Below are 17,043 nucleotides of genomic sequence, written 5' to 3' on the forward strand. Positions count from 1 at the left end.
CCTCCTTCCCTTTCCTTCCTTTTCCTTCCTTTTCCTTCCTTTTTTTTTTTTTTTTTTTAAATTATTATATATATATATATATATATTTTTTTTTTCCATAAGAGTAATGCAATGTATAAGGCATTGAAACACTCATTTCCTCTATTAATTTCTTGTAACTTACTGAATGGATACATGAATTATACGTTTACACGAGTAATAACAACACTGTGGTTGTTTCTGAACAGATGCATATGCTATCGTATAAAAGCAGAAGAATCACAACAGTTTTGCCTGACTTCTGAAACATCACCAGCTTTCAGTGATGAAATCTGTATAACTCCTAGTCTGCTTTGTTTGACTGTTGTTTTGGTTTCAATGGATGTTCTGTGTTTCTGATATACCTGTTTATACCAACAGTTTACAGTCATTCTTTAGCCTCATGGGCTACTGCAACTGAATTAATTATTGCAAAGTGCTGTAACAGAACAGCAATAATGTTCTTTGAGCTGTGTATAACACCGGATTCCCAGACGGTTGAGTTTTTTAATAAACTCAACTTCAATTCATGTATTGGTTTTCTCGACTGTCTAGAAACCAAATATACACATGCAACTCTTACATGTACATGCACATGATTTATCTGGGATAAAGCCCCACAATGATGTACATCAAACAAAGGTAAAAATCAGTTGCACATATAGTTAACTTTAATCCATTCCATTTTTAAATACCACAATAAATTTAATTTTCACAATAAATTAAATAGCCATATTCAGTTTACAAAATAGAATTACTTAGTGTGAAACCAGTATTTACAAACATTGTACACTATGTACATGATGTTTATCTTTGTCGACACACAAGCATAGAAGGAAAACTTATTTGACCTTTCTTTGACACATGATTGACATGCTACAAGTGACACTATGGTCCATACATTAAAACAATAGTGCAAACTCACCACAGGAACTCCAAAACAATGTAGTTTGTATGAGATAAGTTATTCATTTCAAATAATAAGAAAATAGTACTATCCACTCTCATTGTAAAAATTCAGCACTATATTTAAAGTGTCAGTATTCCTTCAACAATATACATACCAAATATAGCCTGAATATTATTCTTTCTCACAGCTTCACATACTTTTGACATGAATTTGTATGGCATAAACTAACATTCTGTTTAGGTCAATAATTATGTCACACAAACACTTCACCAAGCAAGAGGAACACTGACCCTTTTAATGGTGTCTGACTTTGTTTCCCTAAATACCTCCTTTTCCTTTATTAGTATATCTGAAAAGACACAAATATGTCGATGGTAAATTATGTTAGTTACTACTCTGTAGAAAAAATTTATCCCACCGTATATTTGGTCACACACTGCATATGTACATGTATGCATGAAAAGAAGTCACTTTGATAGCCGTGTCTATGAAAAGTGCATATTTTAGCAGAGACATTACTTCATGTCTCAGGTGCAACAGAAAGTTTTGTATGAAGTTTAGGTTAGGGCCAGTTAAAAGTCCTCCCAGTGATCTGGTAAAATTTTTGATTAAAAGGATGAAAGAACTTGCGCAATTTGGTAATGACAGAGGTATCCACCTCTGGATGAATGCGTCCCTTGCTACCTGCCAGGCACTTGTTAAATACAATATTAAATCGCAAACAATAAAACCCTCTGGTGGCATTGAAGTATAAATTGTACTGACTTATCCTTGGAGGAAGATTTAGGAACTTCTCAACCAGCTGGAGTTCTGGTAGTGGTTCTGTGATGAGCCTGTCTCCATCTACTATATGAAATTGTTCAATTGGAAAGTATTTTAACCACCTCTCCAGATGTTTTGTGTAGATGCTGGTTCTCACTGCTTTGTACTTAGTGTTCACTTCGCAGGTATTAGGATCAATTGCCAGCTTCTCAAATTTGTAGTAGGTTTTGTTCTTTCTTTCCTTGCCTTCCAGCACCTGAGTATAATCAGAAATAGCTCTTGTGGTGGGTTCCCTGACAATGATCAATAACTTGATAGACGAGTTCATTTTGTAAATCCTCTCAGGTACTTCCTCAGTGATAAAATATGCAGGGCTTTTCTCAATTGTTATTTGATGAGGGTAAGAAAAAGGCATTTTTTTCCGGTACCACTCAATCCCCTTGGCATAGTTCTCATCATTGTCAAAGAAGTGAATCTCCTGGGAAGCTTTGACCACTGCAGGGTGAAGGTTCAGCATCTCTAGCAGTGCGCGGGTGCCTCCTTTCCGCACACCAATGATGATGGCCTTGGGAAGCTGCTGAACCAGATTGTGCAGTCGTATTTGCTCCTTTGTGGCATTGCCTTTTCGGAACTCGTGGAGTAGCCCTCGCTTGAACTGCAGAGCTCGCAGTGCAATTTCTTCCTGGCCACGGGGTCCAAACTGACCATCGACGGGGCAAAGGGGCTGCAGTCTGTAACCAACAGAAGATGTATTTGTAAACAGAAGCCAGCTTTTAAGACAAGTTTTCTGTACAGCTCATAGAAACCTTTTGCAATGTGGTGTTTTTCAACTTTTCTTTTATTCTGCCAGAGATTAGTAATTAGTGCAAATGGTTTGATTATTTATTCTGGTATTTTGCTATGATCTGTCTGAATAACCCCTTCCTTCCTTCTTCTGCTCTTTTCAAGCATAGGCACTGTGATTACTGTTCTTGGAGCTTCTTGAACCTTACCTCACCTCCCACATTACCAACTAATTTGAGATTGCTTCAGCAGTTCTTAAAACATTCTAATATGAATTTTATGTGGTCATTTTGATCCAAAAATCCAGCTCATCTAAGTACTGTCTTTCCAACACTAGTCCTATTCTAGCCCAAATTCTTTCCTCTACTTCCCATTGCATTATTAGCTACTGATCCAGTTAGCTTTTTTAGTGAAGATGAGAAAAAGAGATTAAAAACAACTCTCTAGGCATCAACTCTCAATATTTTCCCTCCTGTTTAGAAGATATCCATTATTTTTTCCCGGGACAAAATCAGAGAGACCAAGGTTTTGAATCAGACATGCTTAGTGAAGAACAAAAAAAAAAAAAAGAGAAATTTTCAAAAATACATTTATTGCATCATTATATCTATGATTTTCTTATCACCATTTGTGTATCCTCTCTCTGAACCAACCATTTGTGCTTTAGTGTTTCCTCTGTTACCCCTGTTTGTCTGAGCCATTCTTTTACAATCACCTGCAATTATTTCATGTAATTTCTACTTTTCTAATGCTTCCTTATTGTATTTGATGTCAAGGAATGTAAGAAATGAGTCAGTAAGAAAAATATTAAAATTTTGCTCCTACAGGACCTTGAAAAATCCCTCACTTCCACTCCCAAATCAGTGCTTTGCTCTTTATACAAGCCAATGTTACACTGAAGATGAAATCAGTACGTAGGCAGAACTTCCAAGGTCCTACAGAAAAAAAAATAACATTAATAATTTTGCAGAGCCATGCTCTCCAAAATTAAAGATATCTAAGAACAAAGGTTGCCTAGGCAATTCTAATATGAGCTCACTGTGCAAGTATATTATGATACATTTTTTAAATTACATGACCACATGCTATTATTTTTTCACAGGACCCCTGCCTCAGCCAGTATACCAGATGGGTAATGCTCATTAATAGCTGTTTAGGTATGCAGTATTTATTCTGGTTCCTCAGCATGTGGCCCCTCACTCATTTACTGTATATTATTAAAACCTTGCTTTCAGGACAGAATTATTTATTTCTTTGTGGCATTTCCATCCATCACTGCTTGTTGGGGTCTCCTATTTGACACTGATGCTAGGACAATTGATGTCTGGGACAAAGTAAGTTTGATCCCTCTGCATTACCCAATAGCTGCTTCCTTGGCTATCCAGATGCTGAGAGATATACCCCATTCAGGCAGAGCTGGAGAAATAACCCAGATGAAATTGATGGGTTCACATGAGCTTTAGATAAATCCTGCAGACTAATGACAAAGTGTGATGAGAAGTGAGTATCTGCTATTTCTTTTCTTAAGTTTCTGTTCTCTTCATTTGCTCTCTGCCATCTACTGAGTAAGAGCCTGACTTGGTCACAAAAATTGTTGCAACATGGATGCTAACCTGCCTGAAAGCAACATCTTAAACTACTTGACTGTGATATTATTTGGTCAGACTGTGGTGTGGCTAGTAAGAGTCTTTCTGCTGCAACAAGGTGGCAATTAAAAGCATAAGAAACAGAAGTTGCAATTGCTATCTCTGTTCTTCTATTCCCTCTCCTTCTGTGTATTTGTTATTTGTTTTCAAGCAAAAAGGATTCCACAACAGCAGTTCCAGACCCATCTCAACTAATTTTATCTTTTTCCCTCAAAAAGACAGTTAGCACTGCCTTCAGTATAACACAACAGCTTGTCAAACAGGGTGGCTTCCTTTAAAGTAAATAAATACTTAAGATATCCTGTAGCCTAAGGGAAAGATTGGATGTTGTTAAGAGTTCTTCCTCAACACTTTACATTTCAGTATTTTCACTCTTTCCCCTTTCTTCTTCTCTCTCTAAACAATAAGAATATCCTTTAAAACACCATGGCTATTTAGGGAGTAAACAAGCATCAACTCTGGGTAGTTGAACTCTGAGATACAACTGTTTACCATACTAATATTTTTGCTTCTCTGAGTATTTTTTTTCCCCATTAAAATAACAGAATTGTTTGTGAAGAAAGAATATGTGACATTTATTGTATCATTGAAGCTGTTCTCCCAAAACAGTCAGTTTCTCAAACAGCTATGATAAAACTTCACAAATATTCTTCTTGAGAAAATCCAGCATAGGCAATCTCAGAAAACTATATTTTTGATAAATATCTGTCCTGTTTTTTGGCTAGGATAGAGTTAGTTTTCCTCCTAGTAGCTGGTAGAGTGCTATGTTTTGGATTTAGGATGAGAAAAATGTTGATAACACACTGGTGTTTTAATTGTTGCAGAGCAGTGCTTACACTAAGCCTTCTCGCTCTGTTCTGCCAGTGGGCAGGCTGGGGGTGCAGCAGGAGCTGGGAGGGGACAGACCCAGGACAGCTGACCCAAACTGGCCAAAGGGATATTCCATACCATCTGACGGCATGCTAAACAATTAATACAGGGGTCTGGTTGGGGTGTGGGTACCGGCTGTTCAAGGATAGGCTGGGCATTGGTCGGCATCAGGTGGTGAGCAATTGCATTGCGCATCACTTGTTTGTACACATTGTTATTATTATTATTATTAATATTATTATTATTATCATCATCATCATCATCATCATCATTTATTTTCTGTCCTAATAAACTGTCTTTATCTCAACCCACAGGCTTAATTTTTCAGATTCTCTCCCATGTCCCAGAGAGGGAGGGGGGAAGGGTGAGCAAAAGGCTGTGTGATGCTTAGTTGCTGTCTGGTTTAAACCATAATGATATAAAAACAGCTAAAATAAGTCTAGGTAGGCAATCTTAACAAGTAGTGTTGCTGCCTTCACTGTCTCTCCTTATCCAAATCAGTGGCTAATTTGGTTCCAATACAAATATCACAGTGGCAGGAGATTAGGAGACTGGTTCCAGCATAAGCAATTTGGAGCATCAGAGTTGAGTGTGGAGGCTCCTCATGCTGACAGTAAGAGAATCAAGCAACTTGAAGATTGATCCAGATTTTCTCAAAACTTCTAGGGGAAAAAAATTGTTTGAATTTCTACAAGTGAAGTAGCTCCATGCACTCAGGATCCCAAGGACAGGGAACTTCCCTGGTGGGAGGTGCTCAGTTGATCAGACTTTATGACTCAATGAATCAGATAAGCTATCAGTAATTTTCTAAGAAAACTCAAATAATTCTTGAGGCTGTTAAATAAGCAATCTCTAGATCTCTTCAAGTTTGGACTGTGCCCTAGTGCAGAGGTGGAACATTTCCAGTTAATTAATACTTGTCTCATGTTTTCTAGTGATTCTTTTCTCTGTTTTTCATAACAAGTGCAAATAAAGGGCTTTGTTTTCACAGTGTGTTTTTTTTTTTCCACATTGGGTAATGCAAGAAAATTAAACTGATTTTTATTGCCATTGGCAACATTATATATGAAACCTGCGGAATTCACTGCCACAGGAGGTCGATGAGTCAAATACTGTGGTGAGTTAATTTTATGGCCATCAGTAAATTCTGTAGATGTGCAAGCATAGACAATAGCATAAGGTTAATTAGATTTCATGCCTTCCAACACAAAATATACTGTTTCAGGGACCAATAAGGACCTCTGCCTCCATTTCTGGAATCATCTTAATCTCAATGAAGTTTTCACCTCTGGAGCATCAGAGATGCTTTGATCACCAGGGGAAGAAAGATAAATCCTGGGGCTTAATTTGCAATATAGTTAGTCCTAGCTGAGAACATGGCCTCCCTCTTCTTCTGAAGTGGGGATAAGCAGATTGAAGAAAGCAGGTAGTAACCCTCGATGGAACTCAGTTGATGTTAGGTATCTCTATTTTCAAACAATTTTCCATGCATTGTTTATTCAGTGTTGTGTCACATGTTTGAACTCAACTAATATTTTCCATGTTTTTAAATAAGATCACTAATAAGACACTCACAAACCGTCTATCAACTTCTGGCAATCTTGAAATCTTGTTTCATTCATTCTTTCAAAACAGCTTTTTCTATACTGTCTTTGTATAGCACCTACAAGAGTAATCCCAGGTCATTGTGAAGATAGTAGAACCAGCAAGGTCAGTTTAGGTAACACCATGGTTACACTGTCAATAACGAGCCAAAAATTGGCCTGGTCAAAAGTGCCAAATACTCTTTGATTACCTCTTCTGGACTTTATACTGCTCTTCAGGAAATCACTTGCAGAGACAATTTACTTATTTAGCACTTTCAACTCTAGAAAATACTGGCTAATTAATGCAGTTAAAATTCTCAAACCCTGCAGCAATCGTTCAAGTGAAATAGTATTCAAAACCTGACGAGCTACTCTGCAGGCTCATACTTAATTTTAACTACCACTGTAGCACATTAATTGCTAGCTCGTAAATTTAGTAAAGATGGTATATAAATACATCATAACTGTTTTGCTGAAAGTAGAGGTCAACACACAGATGCACATAGACTAAAATGAACTACCGTAATGGCATTTTTACTGGATATTGTATTATTTCTTCTCTGAAAACAAGTGTCAATGTGCTTAGAATACAAATGGGCAGACAGAAATACTTTGACAATGATGACCTGCAACTTAATTTTTCTACTCTGTTCTCCAAAAGGAAGGAAAGACCAATGAAAATCAGTATTAGGATGGACAGCCTTTCAATATATGGGAAGGAAGGAAGGAAGGAAGGAAGGAAGGAAGGAAGGAAGGAAGGAAGGAAGGAAGGAAGGAAGGAAGGAAGGAAGGAAGGAAGGAAGGAAGGAAGGAAGGAAGGAAGGAAGGAAGGAAGGAAGGAAGGAAGGAAAAATAAATCAGACCTTTTAAACAAAGGCTCAGACAATCTGAGCACATTTACAATTAAGAGAGCAGCTACTGAATGACTTACCTATCCAAGCTCCCAACTCTGGCAACTAGATATAGGAGACTTCCAATAGCAAGGCTGCCTAGCACAAAGAGCTTCTGTCTCAGCAACGCCTGCTGTTTGAATAGCATGGCCCTCCATCAATCTTCAGGACTTCTTCAGTCTGCAGAGACAAGAACATATAAAGCTCTCATCAGAAAACAATATGCAGGGTGATGTTTTTAACAGGCTTTTGGTCGGTTGTTGCAAGTAATTAAGCCACATTTGCAAATAATCTTTCAAAACTGCAAAATGAGTAGTTAAAACTTGTTTATTTGTTTATTTGCTACTGTTTCTGTCTCACATAGTAACACCAGGCAGTGCATCTGGACAAGGGAGATAATTCTGTAAGTTATGTTTCAGCTACAACCATCATCACTAGGGCTCTCTAATAGTCACAGCTTAGGGCTTGGCTGTGTTAGAGGTTTGTATAGTAATAGCATCAGCAACTGGGCTTGAAGATCCTGTGCAAAGAGTGCATGGGGCAGGTTTACTGTGTCTCTATTATATTATTAGAATGTTAACCGTACAGAAATCTAAACTACTACATTTCCTGATCTGTGCCAGCAAGTTCTTGGTGTCAGACCTGAGAAGCATGTAGCTAGGCTGGGCACATGGATGTTTTTTCAACAGCAGTGTGACAGTGTGTGACATATCCTGTCAACTCTCCTTGCGTGTCAGCTTTGGCTGGAGAACCCCCTAAGCACTACATCTGCCTGACACCGGCCTTGGCTGTCACCTTAGGACCTGGTGTGATGCAAACTGTTGCCTCTGAGCTGAGAATGTCCTTACTCATTCCCAGCTTATAGGAACAACTAAGCATGGACTTAAATTTCCTTTTCTGATGTGTGCCAAAGATTACTAAAAACCCACTGTCCTGGTTTTGTTGAGATCAATTTTTTTTTTCCCTTCCTTCCATACTAGCTCACAGAGTGCTATATTTTGGATTTGTGATGAAAATAGTGGTGATAACACACAAATATGTTACCTGTTGCACAGCAGTGCTTGCAAAGAGCCAAAGACTTTCCTACTTCTTGTGTTGCCATGCCAGCAAGGACTGTGGGTATACCAGGACCCATGACGGAAGATATCCAGGACAGCTGGCCCAAACTGGCAAAAGGAATATACCATGACTCTTCCCTCAATATTAGGTTGGTACTTGGGACTGCAGACCTGTTTAGAAGACTCATTAGACTGGATGCCTAAATACTTTGTTACTGAGAACTGAAGAGAAAGATCATTCCTTCCCTTCAAAGCACAGATAAAGATGATGCTGTTCTTCACTCTGTTCCAGTCTTGGACTTTCTTATAAATGCACAAGAGACTTAAGTTACAAGTCCCCTCACTGGCTCATATCTCCTGTCTGCCAGATGAATGTTTTAATCACCAAATTACTTCTCTTGATATAAAAAACAAACATAAACCACTAATTTGTCTTTCCCTAGACCAGGGAATATTTCATGTACTGTGGATCAGTTTCAACAAAAGCAGTTTTTTTTTTTTTTTCCCTTCTGAATTTTAACAACTTATTTTAAATGATTTTTTTGATGTCAAGCCTCTTATGTTTTGTGAGTAAATCTCCCTTTGCAGTTCACTTTATTTTATTTTATTTTTTCCCCACCCTTGGGATTGCATCAAGAAAGACAGGGATAGATTATTAGAAGTATATGACTATATGCAGAAGGTATTAAACAAAGCCAAAGCTTACAAATATTTATTTGTCCTGCCTGACCATACTGTCATATTTTTCGGCCCAGGAAGCTCTCACAGGATTCTAGGATATAGTTTGGCAGCTATCACAAGCCAGAGACCATTCACTCCCAATAACCAGCATTCATGCAGCCTGTCTGCCTCAGTGCTAGGTGAATTGAATGGTAGGTCACTCCATATGGATTGTCTTCAGGGCAGTAGGATAGTCAGACTCAAGCACATTTAATTTATTGGTACAGAGAAAGCCTTTGTAACTCTAACCCATCATCTCTTGCATGCAACAGTGGAGCTCTGAGTCCAGCTGAGTCTGTAATACATGTCTGCTGAGTTAATAATAACAATAGCTCCTTAAATAGTCAAGTCATAGCTACATATAACCTATCATACAGAACATATTGCTTTCCACATAGATAAAAGCAACTCTATAATAAGAACGTTTAAAGATCTTTTTGCAAAAAGAATCATATAAAACAGAGTAAAAGGAGTTTGCAATGTAAGTAGAAAGACAGGAGTATTATAATCCTTTTAAAAATAAATGAGAAACAAAGGTAGAGAGAGATTAAGTGATTTTTTCAAGGTCACAGAGAAAACCTGTAGTCATAGTGAGATTCAGTGTGAAGTGTCTGCATTCCTATCTAGTACCTTAACTACATGATAAGTTTTTTTGTTTTGTTTTGTTTTGTTTTTGTATACTTTTTCTTAACAGCAAACAAAAGATATAAAAATGCTGTATGGAGAAGGAATGCTAGAGATTCAACAAGGCAGAAAGAAACAGTTGAAGATTAATAATTAAGAATAATGCACAGATACTTTATCACTGTTAATATGCTACTGTCAATTACTCTTTTAACTTATTTAATTAAAGAAGAGGGAGGAGAAAGACATGATGATCACGATGAGAATACCAAATTTTCACAGGCTTCCAGTTTTAAGTCCTTCAGTGCTACTCTCTCTAAATAAAAGTATAATGTCTATGTTACAACAATTGGTTCTGAACTTCCTCTCTCAGAAACAGCCCTCTACATGAAACAAAAGTGCTCTCCACATGTCCTCCTTCACACACTCTTGGACTATAGTTAATTCCTCTTTGCAGGTCTCCCTGAGGCTAAGGAGGTCTTCAGGCCATAATGAAATCAATTAAAGACAAAACTGAAGACAAGCTGTTTCAGGAAGTAAGTTCCACATGGTCTTATTCATTCCATATTCACGCGTGCAATAAAATTCAATGAGAAAAACAAAAACAGAAACAAAAACAACAACAACAACAACAACAACAAAATGTTTCCTTTACTCTGTGTTTCTATGTACCTGTATTTCCACATATGAAAACCTGTTTGGCAGAATATCAAGTATTGAACACTCACTAGAAATGCAAATGTAACATTATTTATTTGATTAAGTATTTTTTGTTATTACTTTCAGCATTTAAAGTCTACAGAAGGAGCTTTATTCTAGAGAGGCTGTGCCCCCTATAATACTTTTCTCAGATGTTAGCTGTTTTCATAAAACAAAATAGAGAAAAATAATATCTCAGCTTCAGAAATGGCTACATCTTGCACTGGATGTACTGAGACAGCTCCATGTGACAGAGAAGACCACTGAAGAAACAGTGCTATTTAAGCCACAGAGTTAATGCAACCAGAATGTGGTTAAGGTGAAGGTCCCTAAGGCAGAAATGTTGGAGACTAACACAGCAACACTTAAAAATGGAAGAAACAAGAATTCTGGGACACATTATAAGCTTCACAGTTTACTGTAGGGAATGTGCACTTTTAAACCTAACAAGAAGCTGGAAGGCAAGATAAAATGTAATCCAAAGTGACAAGATTTTAGCAGTTAAGCAAATAAGGATTATATTTTTGGAATTTTGATCTCTGTCTTAGGGACCATGACTGAACTCACATACCAGGTTCTGAGCAGCAGCAGGAGGCTTGGGAAAGCAGCAGGCAGAACTTTGCCAGTAACTGGATTCTGAATGTCCTACCAAAAGAGGTGACAGTATACTGCTGCAAATCTCCAGTGGGCTTACATCACAAACACCTATCTTGAACAATCTAGTTAAATATGAAAATAGACAAAGAAAGTCATTTCCTGGATATCCACAATGCACAAGAACAACATAATTCACAATTTAGAACATGTAATTTCTAGAAATGAAACTGTGCTCAACAGAGAAAAAAAAAAAAAAAAGAAAAAAAAGATGATTGAGATGTTTTGTGAATTTCAGATGAACAACTAACCTAACCTGTTAGATTGACATGGAAAAGTTAAATAAAAAGGCTTAATTTAGTGTATTGATGCATATGCCTCACTCAGCCCCATTTCCCCTGGGAGAATGCAGTGAGAAGAAGGTGTTTATTGAATGAATTGCCAAGAGAAGACAGAGGAAGACCATGTAGAACTATGATAATAATACCATCTGAAAAGCAGATGGACTATTCCTAAGGAGACAATGATTGTGGTTAGAGGAAGATGTTGCAAGTGCTGGCCAAATAGAGCAAATTTTTGGTGAACTCTCCTACAAATTAATTTTAGGTTCAAGTTACGTCAAAGTTAAATTAAGTTTAAATTAAAGATGTAAAATATAAGTAAAATCAGAAGCTTTATAAATACTTGCTAGATTGGTGTTGAAGTAAAAGGAATGTTTTATGGGATATGGGGCTGACAATATCAGGCAACAGCATCATTCACTCTGGTGGACGTGCCAAAGACCTGAAATGACAATCCAGAAGAAAGCAAGCAGACAGTGACATAAAGCAAGTTACACAACAGGTGCCAATTAGACTGAAGAAGGCATATGCCCCAAGTGTAATTTTAAGAAGCAAGAATACCATGATATTTCAACAAATGAAATTAAAATTACTTAGGACATTAAGAATTTTCCAGAGTACCGAGACAGAAACATGGTGGCAGTGAAACAAATTGCTTTCCCTCTGTGAAAGGGAAGGAATTATAACCCCCTATGCCACTATACAACATCATTGACTAAAATTATTGAAAAGTTCAGTGTGTTAGTCAAAAATTTAGTCCATTGGCTAACATAAATGGGTGAAAATGGGAAAACAAAACAAAACAAAACCTTATCAACAATGATGTCACCACTGATATAAGTCTGAATTTGATAACAAATTTCCAGAAGCACTGAAACCAGTTGTTGCTATAATAACCTTTTCCAAATAAACAGACAATGAAGCAACAACATCATCAGAAAGTTGTTTGAAAATTATCAGAGGGAATTTTTTAGACCCCCAGGGCAGAGATAAGAAGATGCTAAGTGAATAAAGCATGGTTGACTATGGAGAGAAGTCTAAGAAAGAAGGCAACATGAAATCCTTGAATAAGCAGGTTGAAGAGAGTCTTGATGGAGTGATGTGATGTGCTAAGCAAAGTAAAGTACAAACCACTGACAAATACGCACAAAGGAGGATGAAGAAATAATAAATAAGATTAGTAAAAATTGAATTTATCAATCATTTGGCTTTTAAATTATTATTATTACTATTATTATTATTATTATTATTATTATTATTATTATTATTTGGCACACCAGCAGGGGTCATCTGTTGACCAACAAATATTTGTCTTCATGCATTGCAAAAATATCTTCGTGTTTATGTAGGATTTAAACAGTGACTGAGAAAACAAGTCATGGAACTGACCACTTGGCACATTTCCATTTCTTTTGCTTTTGCATTATGTTTCTAGGAAGTTAACTACAGCTTCTTGCATTTGTCACTGTCAGTAAAATTCATACAAATCAAGCACTTAGTCTTTGTACAAGGTTGGAAAACTCATAGCGTTTGGGAAAGAATTAAATTTATCCTTCAAATTGTGTGCATCAGCTTATGAGCTCATGATCTGCATGCTCTGACAGAAATAGCCAGTCATGCACCTGCTCTTCTTTTAGCCTCCTCTTCTTCCCTTTTTGCAAGGTCACCACTGATAACAGCCTAGGCCAGTGGCAAAGAAAAGGTACACACTCTGTATTTTTCGCAGTACCCTATGCTTATACAGTTTAATTGCAACAATACTGCTGCATCATGTGAAATGCACTAGAGTTTCAATGATCATGATAAAGCATAATGTGACATTTCATTAGAGAGAGGGTTTTTCATTCCTAATAGAATTGAATAGCCTAAGAACTGGCAATTATTATTTTATTTTTATTTTTATTTTTATTTTTATTTTTATTTTTATTTTTATTTTTATTTTTATTTTTATTTTTATTTTTATTTTTATTTTTATTTTTATTTTTATTTTTATTTGTTAACATTGTACCACAAAATAAATAATGAAAACAAAAATCTTTGAAAATATGAGTTTTCTGTGGGAAGGACAAAGGTCTGAGCCTGTACAAAAGGGAATTTCAATTTTAGTTTTTCAAAAATCTTCCTTAGTAACTCATACTTGCAATATCAAAACAAAACAAAACAAAACAACAACAACAACAACAACAAACACAACAATTTAATTGCAGATGAGTAATTACATTTCTTTAATTCATTCTTTTTCTCTCTTAAATACTATAGAATGAAATGGGATGAAGTAATGTTAGTACACATTTCAGGACCTGAAGGAAGAGAAGATGGAAACCCTTTCACTACAGGGAACAAGTTCACAGATTCACATAAATGTCCCTGCCTTCTAAACATGTCCTTTTCTCCTCATAACTCATATTGACTGAAAAAGTGAAACAGTGGAGAAGAAAATGTCAGCAAAGCTGGCAGAAAATAGTAGTGGATGCAGATAAACTCCAACATAAAGATTTCCTATAATCTTATGCCACTGCTGTGATAATAACTTAAAAATACCTTTTCCTATCTGCTATTATAGAGTTTTGACATTTACAACTGCCTTTAAGCTGCCCTTGAAGCCAGTTCTTTGTGTAACAAAGGTGTAATATATTTTTTCTAGAAAGTTTGTTTTACTCTGGGATACCATCCACAAACTCTGCATTTGAATGCAGATATTAGGTAAACAGATACATGATTCTTTCACAGAAGTGAGCACACTATCAGTGCTGAAGGAAAACGTTTGTGATTCATATCCAAAATCTGTCATGGCTGGCTCGGGTGGTATGCCTGGATATCTGGGTTCTCTGAAGCCTACAGAGAATAGTAGAGGATACTTATTTAGTCCATTCTCCATAGGTCATCTCAGTCTAGACTCCCTTAGTGTTCATCTATATGTAGTTTTACTATCCCTAGATATTCAATGTGTCAAATGACAATAGTAGACAAGGTCATAACCAGGTCTTTTTCTCATTCCTTTCTCAGTCTGACCTATTTTTTTTTTTTTTTTTAAATCTCAGTGAAAGACATTGAGCAAAGTGGTAATCGAAAGAGAGAAACAACTGCAAAGCTGCCCTGTGCCAAACAGATCTGCTGCCAAACTGTCAGAGCAGTTAGGAATCTCAGACTCTTTGATGCCCTTGAGGTCTCAGACACATCTGCTTAGGAAAACTGCCTTATTGCCTCTGAGCCAGCGAGGCAAGTGGCTGTGTTCTGCTGAAAGATGACTAGGCTGCCATGATCCATGCTTAGCTACAGTGCTCCAGGAATACTTCCAAGCACATAGATCTTAATAGGACTTCATTAGTCCAAAATACATATGCCTGTCTCCTTGCCAGCATCCTGGAGTATATTACCCTGCATTGCTCTTCATAGAGCATAAGATTAATCTGATAGGGTTAGCCCTTTTCTTCGTATTAATGGTGTTTCCCCAGCTACTTTCCTTCTGAAATCAGCACCTTTCTTGTCTGCTTCATTTCTCAGGAATATTGGAGCTGATGATGCTGTGATAGAAAACCTGTGGAACTGGATTTCTGACTGTGGAAAGTTTATAATAGATACTAATTTCACACTTTTCAAAAGAGAATGCCAGCCTCATTTCTTCCGTCTAGCATTATGACAGCTGCAACCAAAAATTGACAGAGAAGAACTAGGGAACATTGGCACTTTAGGAATCAACAGGGAAATACCCATGAATTGTCCCAAAAGAATTAGGGAGGGCTCTTCCAAAAAGGTGATACAGCCTATAGCCCAGCTATTTTGCCCCTATACCAATGTACAACAGATGGGAAACAAGCAGGAGGAGTTGGAAACCACTGTGCAACTAGAAAACCATGACCTAATGTCTGTCATGGAAATATGATGGGACAAATCTAACAAAAGAAACACAGCAATTAAGGGCTACAAGTCTTTCAGAAAGATAGGCAGGGAAGGAGGGGCATGGTGTTGCTCTCTGTGTTAAGGAAGGGATATATTACGAAGAGCTGCCTCTGAGAAACACACAGAGACAGGTTGGGAGCTAGAGTGTGAAAAGTTAAGGTCCAGATGAATAAAGGTATGGTTATGGTCTAATAAAAGCCACATGATCAAGGGGAGCCTGTTGACAAGGCCTTCCTGCTTCAGCTACAAGAAGCACTGAGCTCACAGGCTCTCATCCTGATGGGGGACTTAATCCCCTGTCTACTCACTGAGAAAGCTACACAGGAGGCTGTAAGTGATCCAGGAGTGTGTCAAGGATAACTTCCTGATCCAGGTTTTAAACAGACCAGCCAGACGAGAAGCATACTGGACCTGGTCCTCACCAGTACATATAAACTCATGAAAGAGGTTCGAACTGGAGGCAGTCTGGGCAGCAGTGACAAAGCCCTAGTTGAGTTTGTGATCTCAAGGAATATGAGACTTGCAAAAAGCAAAGTCAGGACCCTGAACTTTGGTAGAGCAAACTTGCAGCTATTAACCTAGTGGATGACATCCCTTGGGACACTGTCCTTAGGGACAAAGAAACTGATTAGAGCTGGCAGCTCTTTAAGGACTTCAGAGTGCAAGATTTGGGTTTGTGACTCTGTGATCTGCTTCTTCTGCAGCTGCAGATTTCCCTGTGTATCCTGTGGAGCAGTCAGCTCTCTCTTGCCCACCTGCATATCCTTATGTAGATCACTTGCTCATCTCTTTTCGCTTGTCCAAACTTATATCTGGGACTGCTTCACTACTGATGAAAAAACACCACACTAATTAGTATAGAGCACACATTCTGGATCAGTAGCATCAATCTTTTACTCAGACCCTTAATCTGAGCCATCTTCAGCTCAGATTACTCAGACTACTCTCCAAAACCTCGTATGAAGGTTTATTTTATATATATATGTATATGTATATATATTTCTTTTTTTCCCCCCATGGATTCACCACTTTATCTTAAATACTTCAGTGGTCTTTCCTCTGGCCTTGGCAAATATAACTTTGCTCCGTTCACACCTATTCTGAACAATGTTGCTAAGATCATTTTTACAGCTTGTGTCTCTGACCACACCACATTTGTCTAGGTATCCTTTACCTGTCTTCCCTTCCTCTCCATGCCTTTCTGTATATTTTTATTTCTTCATGTTCCATGGATTTTGTATTGGGGGCACAGGGAGAACAGGAATGTAAAACTAGACCCCAAAGACAACTCAGTTAATTTTCAAAATGTAAATTCTAGATGCTTATTCCTCTGTAAGTCCTGGTCATAACATCTCCCTAAGTAGTGCTGCTTATTTTAATGATGAAATCTAAGTGAAAATATCAATGCCAGTTTAACCAGGGACTTGTTACAACACCTTCATGAGAAAGGGAGACCTATTAACAGTTTTCTCTGAAAATGAAAGAGCTGTGATTTTCTGCTCTGCATGTGTTTTAAAGACCCATAATACATTGCTATATTGGCCTGAGTGACAGCTTACAGTCCCCATTTGGGAGGAAAAAAGGGGAAAAGGAAAGACAGCTCATGTCTGTAGCAACCAGGTGTTACAGAACTGCACAGTGC

General features: G+C 37.4%; 1 protein-coding gene across 9 annotated transcripts in view; it reads right to left on the reverse strand.

Moving 5' to 3' along the window:
* Positions 1–667: 667 nt before the first annotated feature.
* The window catches only part of HS3ST5 (heparan sulfate-glucosamine 3-sulfotransferase 5), a 204,007-nt gene continuing 187,631 nt past the window's right edge, over positions 668–17,043 (reverse strand). For all 9 annotated transcript variants that reach the window (XM_084514590.1, XM_084514589.1, XM_084514587.1 and 6 more), the window contains 2 exons: positions 7,507–7,645; positions 668–2,421 (listed from right to left, as the gene is read on the reverse strand). In XM_084514590.1, the coding sequence (XP_084370716.1) occupies positions 1,491–2,421; positions 7,507–7,613 (1,038 nt within the window). In that variant the 5' untranslated portion in view covers positions 7,614–7,645 and the 3' untranslated portion in view covers positions 668–1,490. The remainder of the gene's footprint in view (positions 2,422–7,506; positions 7,646–17,043) is intronic.

The sequence above is a fragment of the Aythya ferina genome (genome assembly GCF_964211825.1).
Source record: "Aythya ferina genome assembly, chromosome: 3".
Taxonomy (NCBI): domain Eukaryota; kingdom Metazoa; phylum Chordata; class Aves; order Anseriformes; family Anatidae; genus Aythya; species Aythya ferina.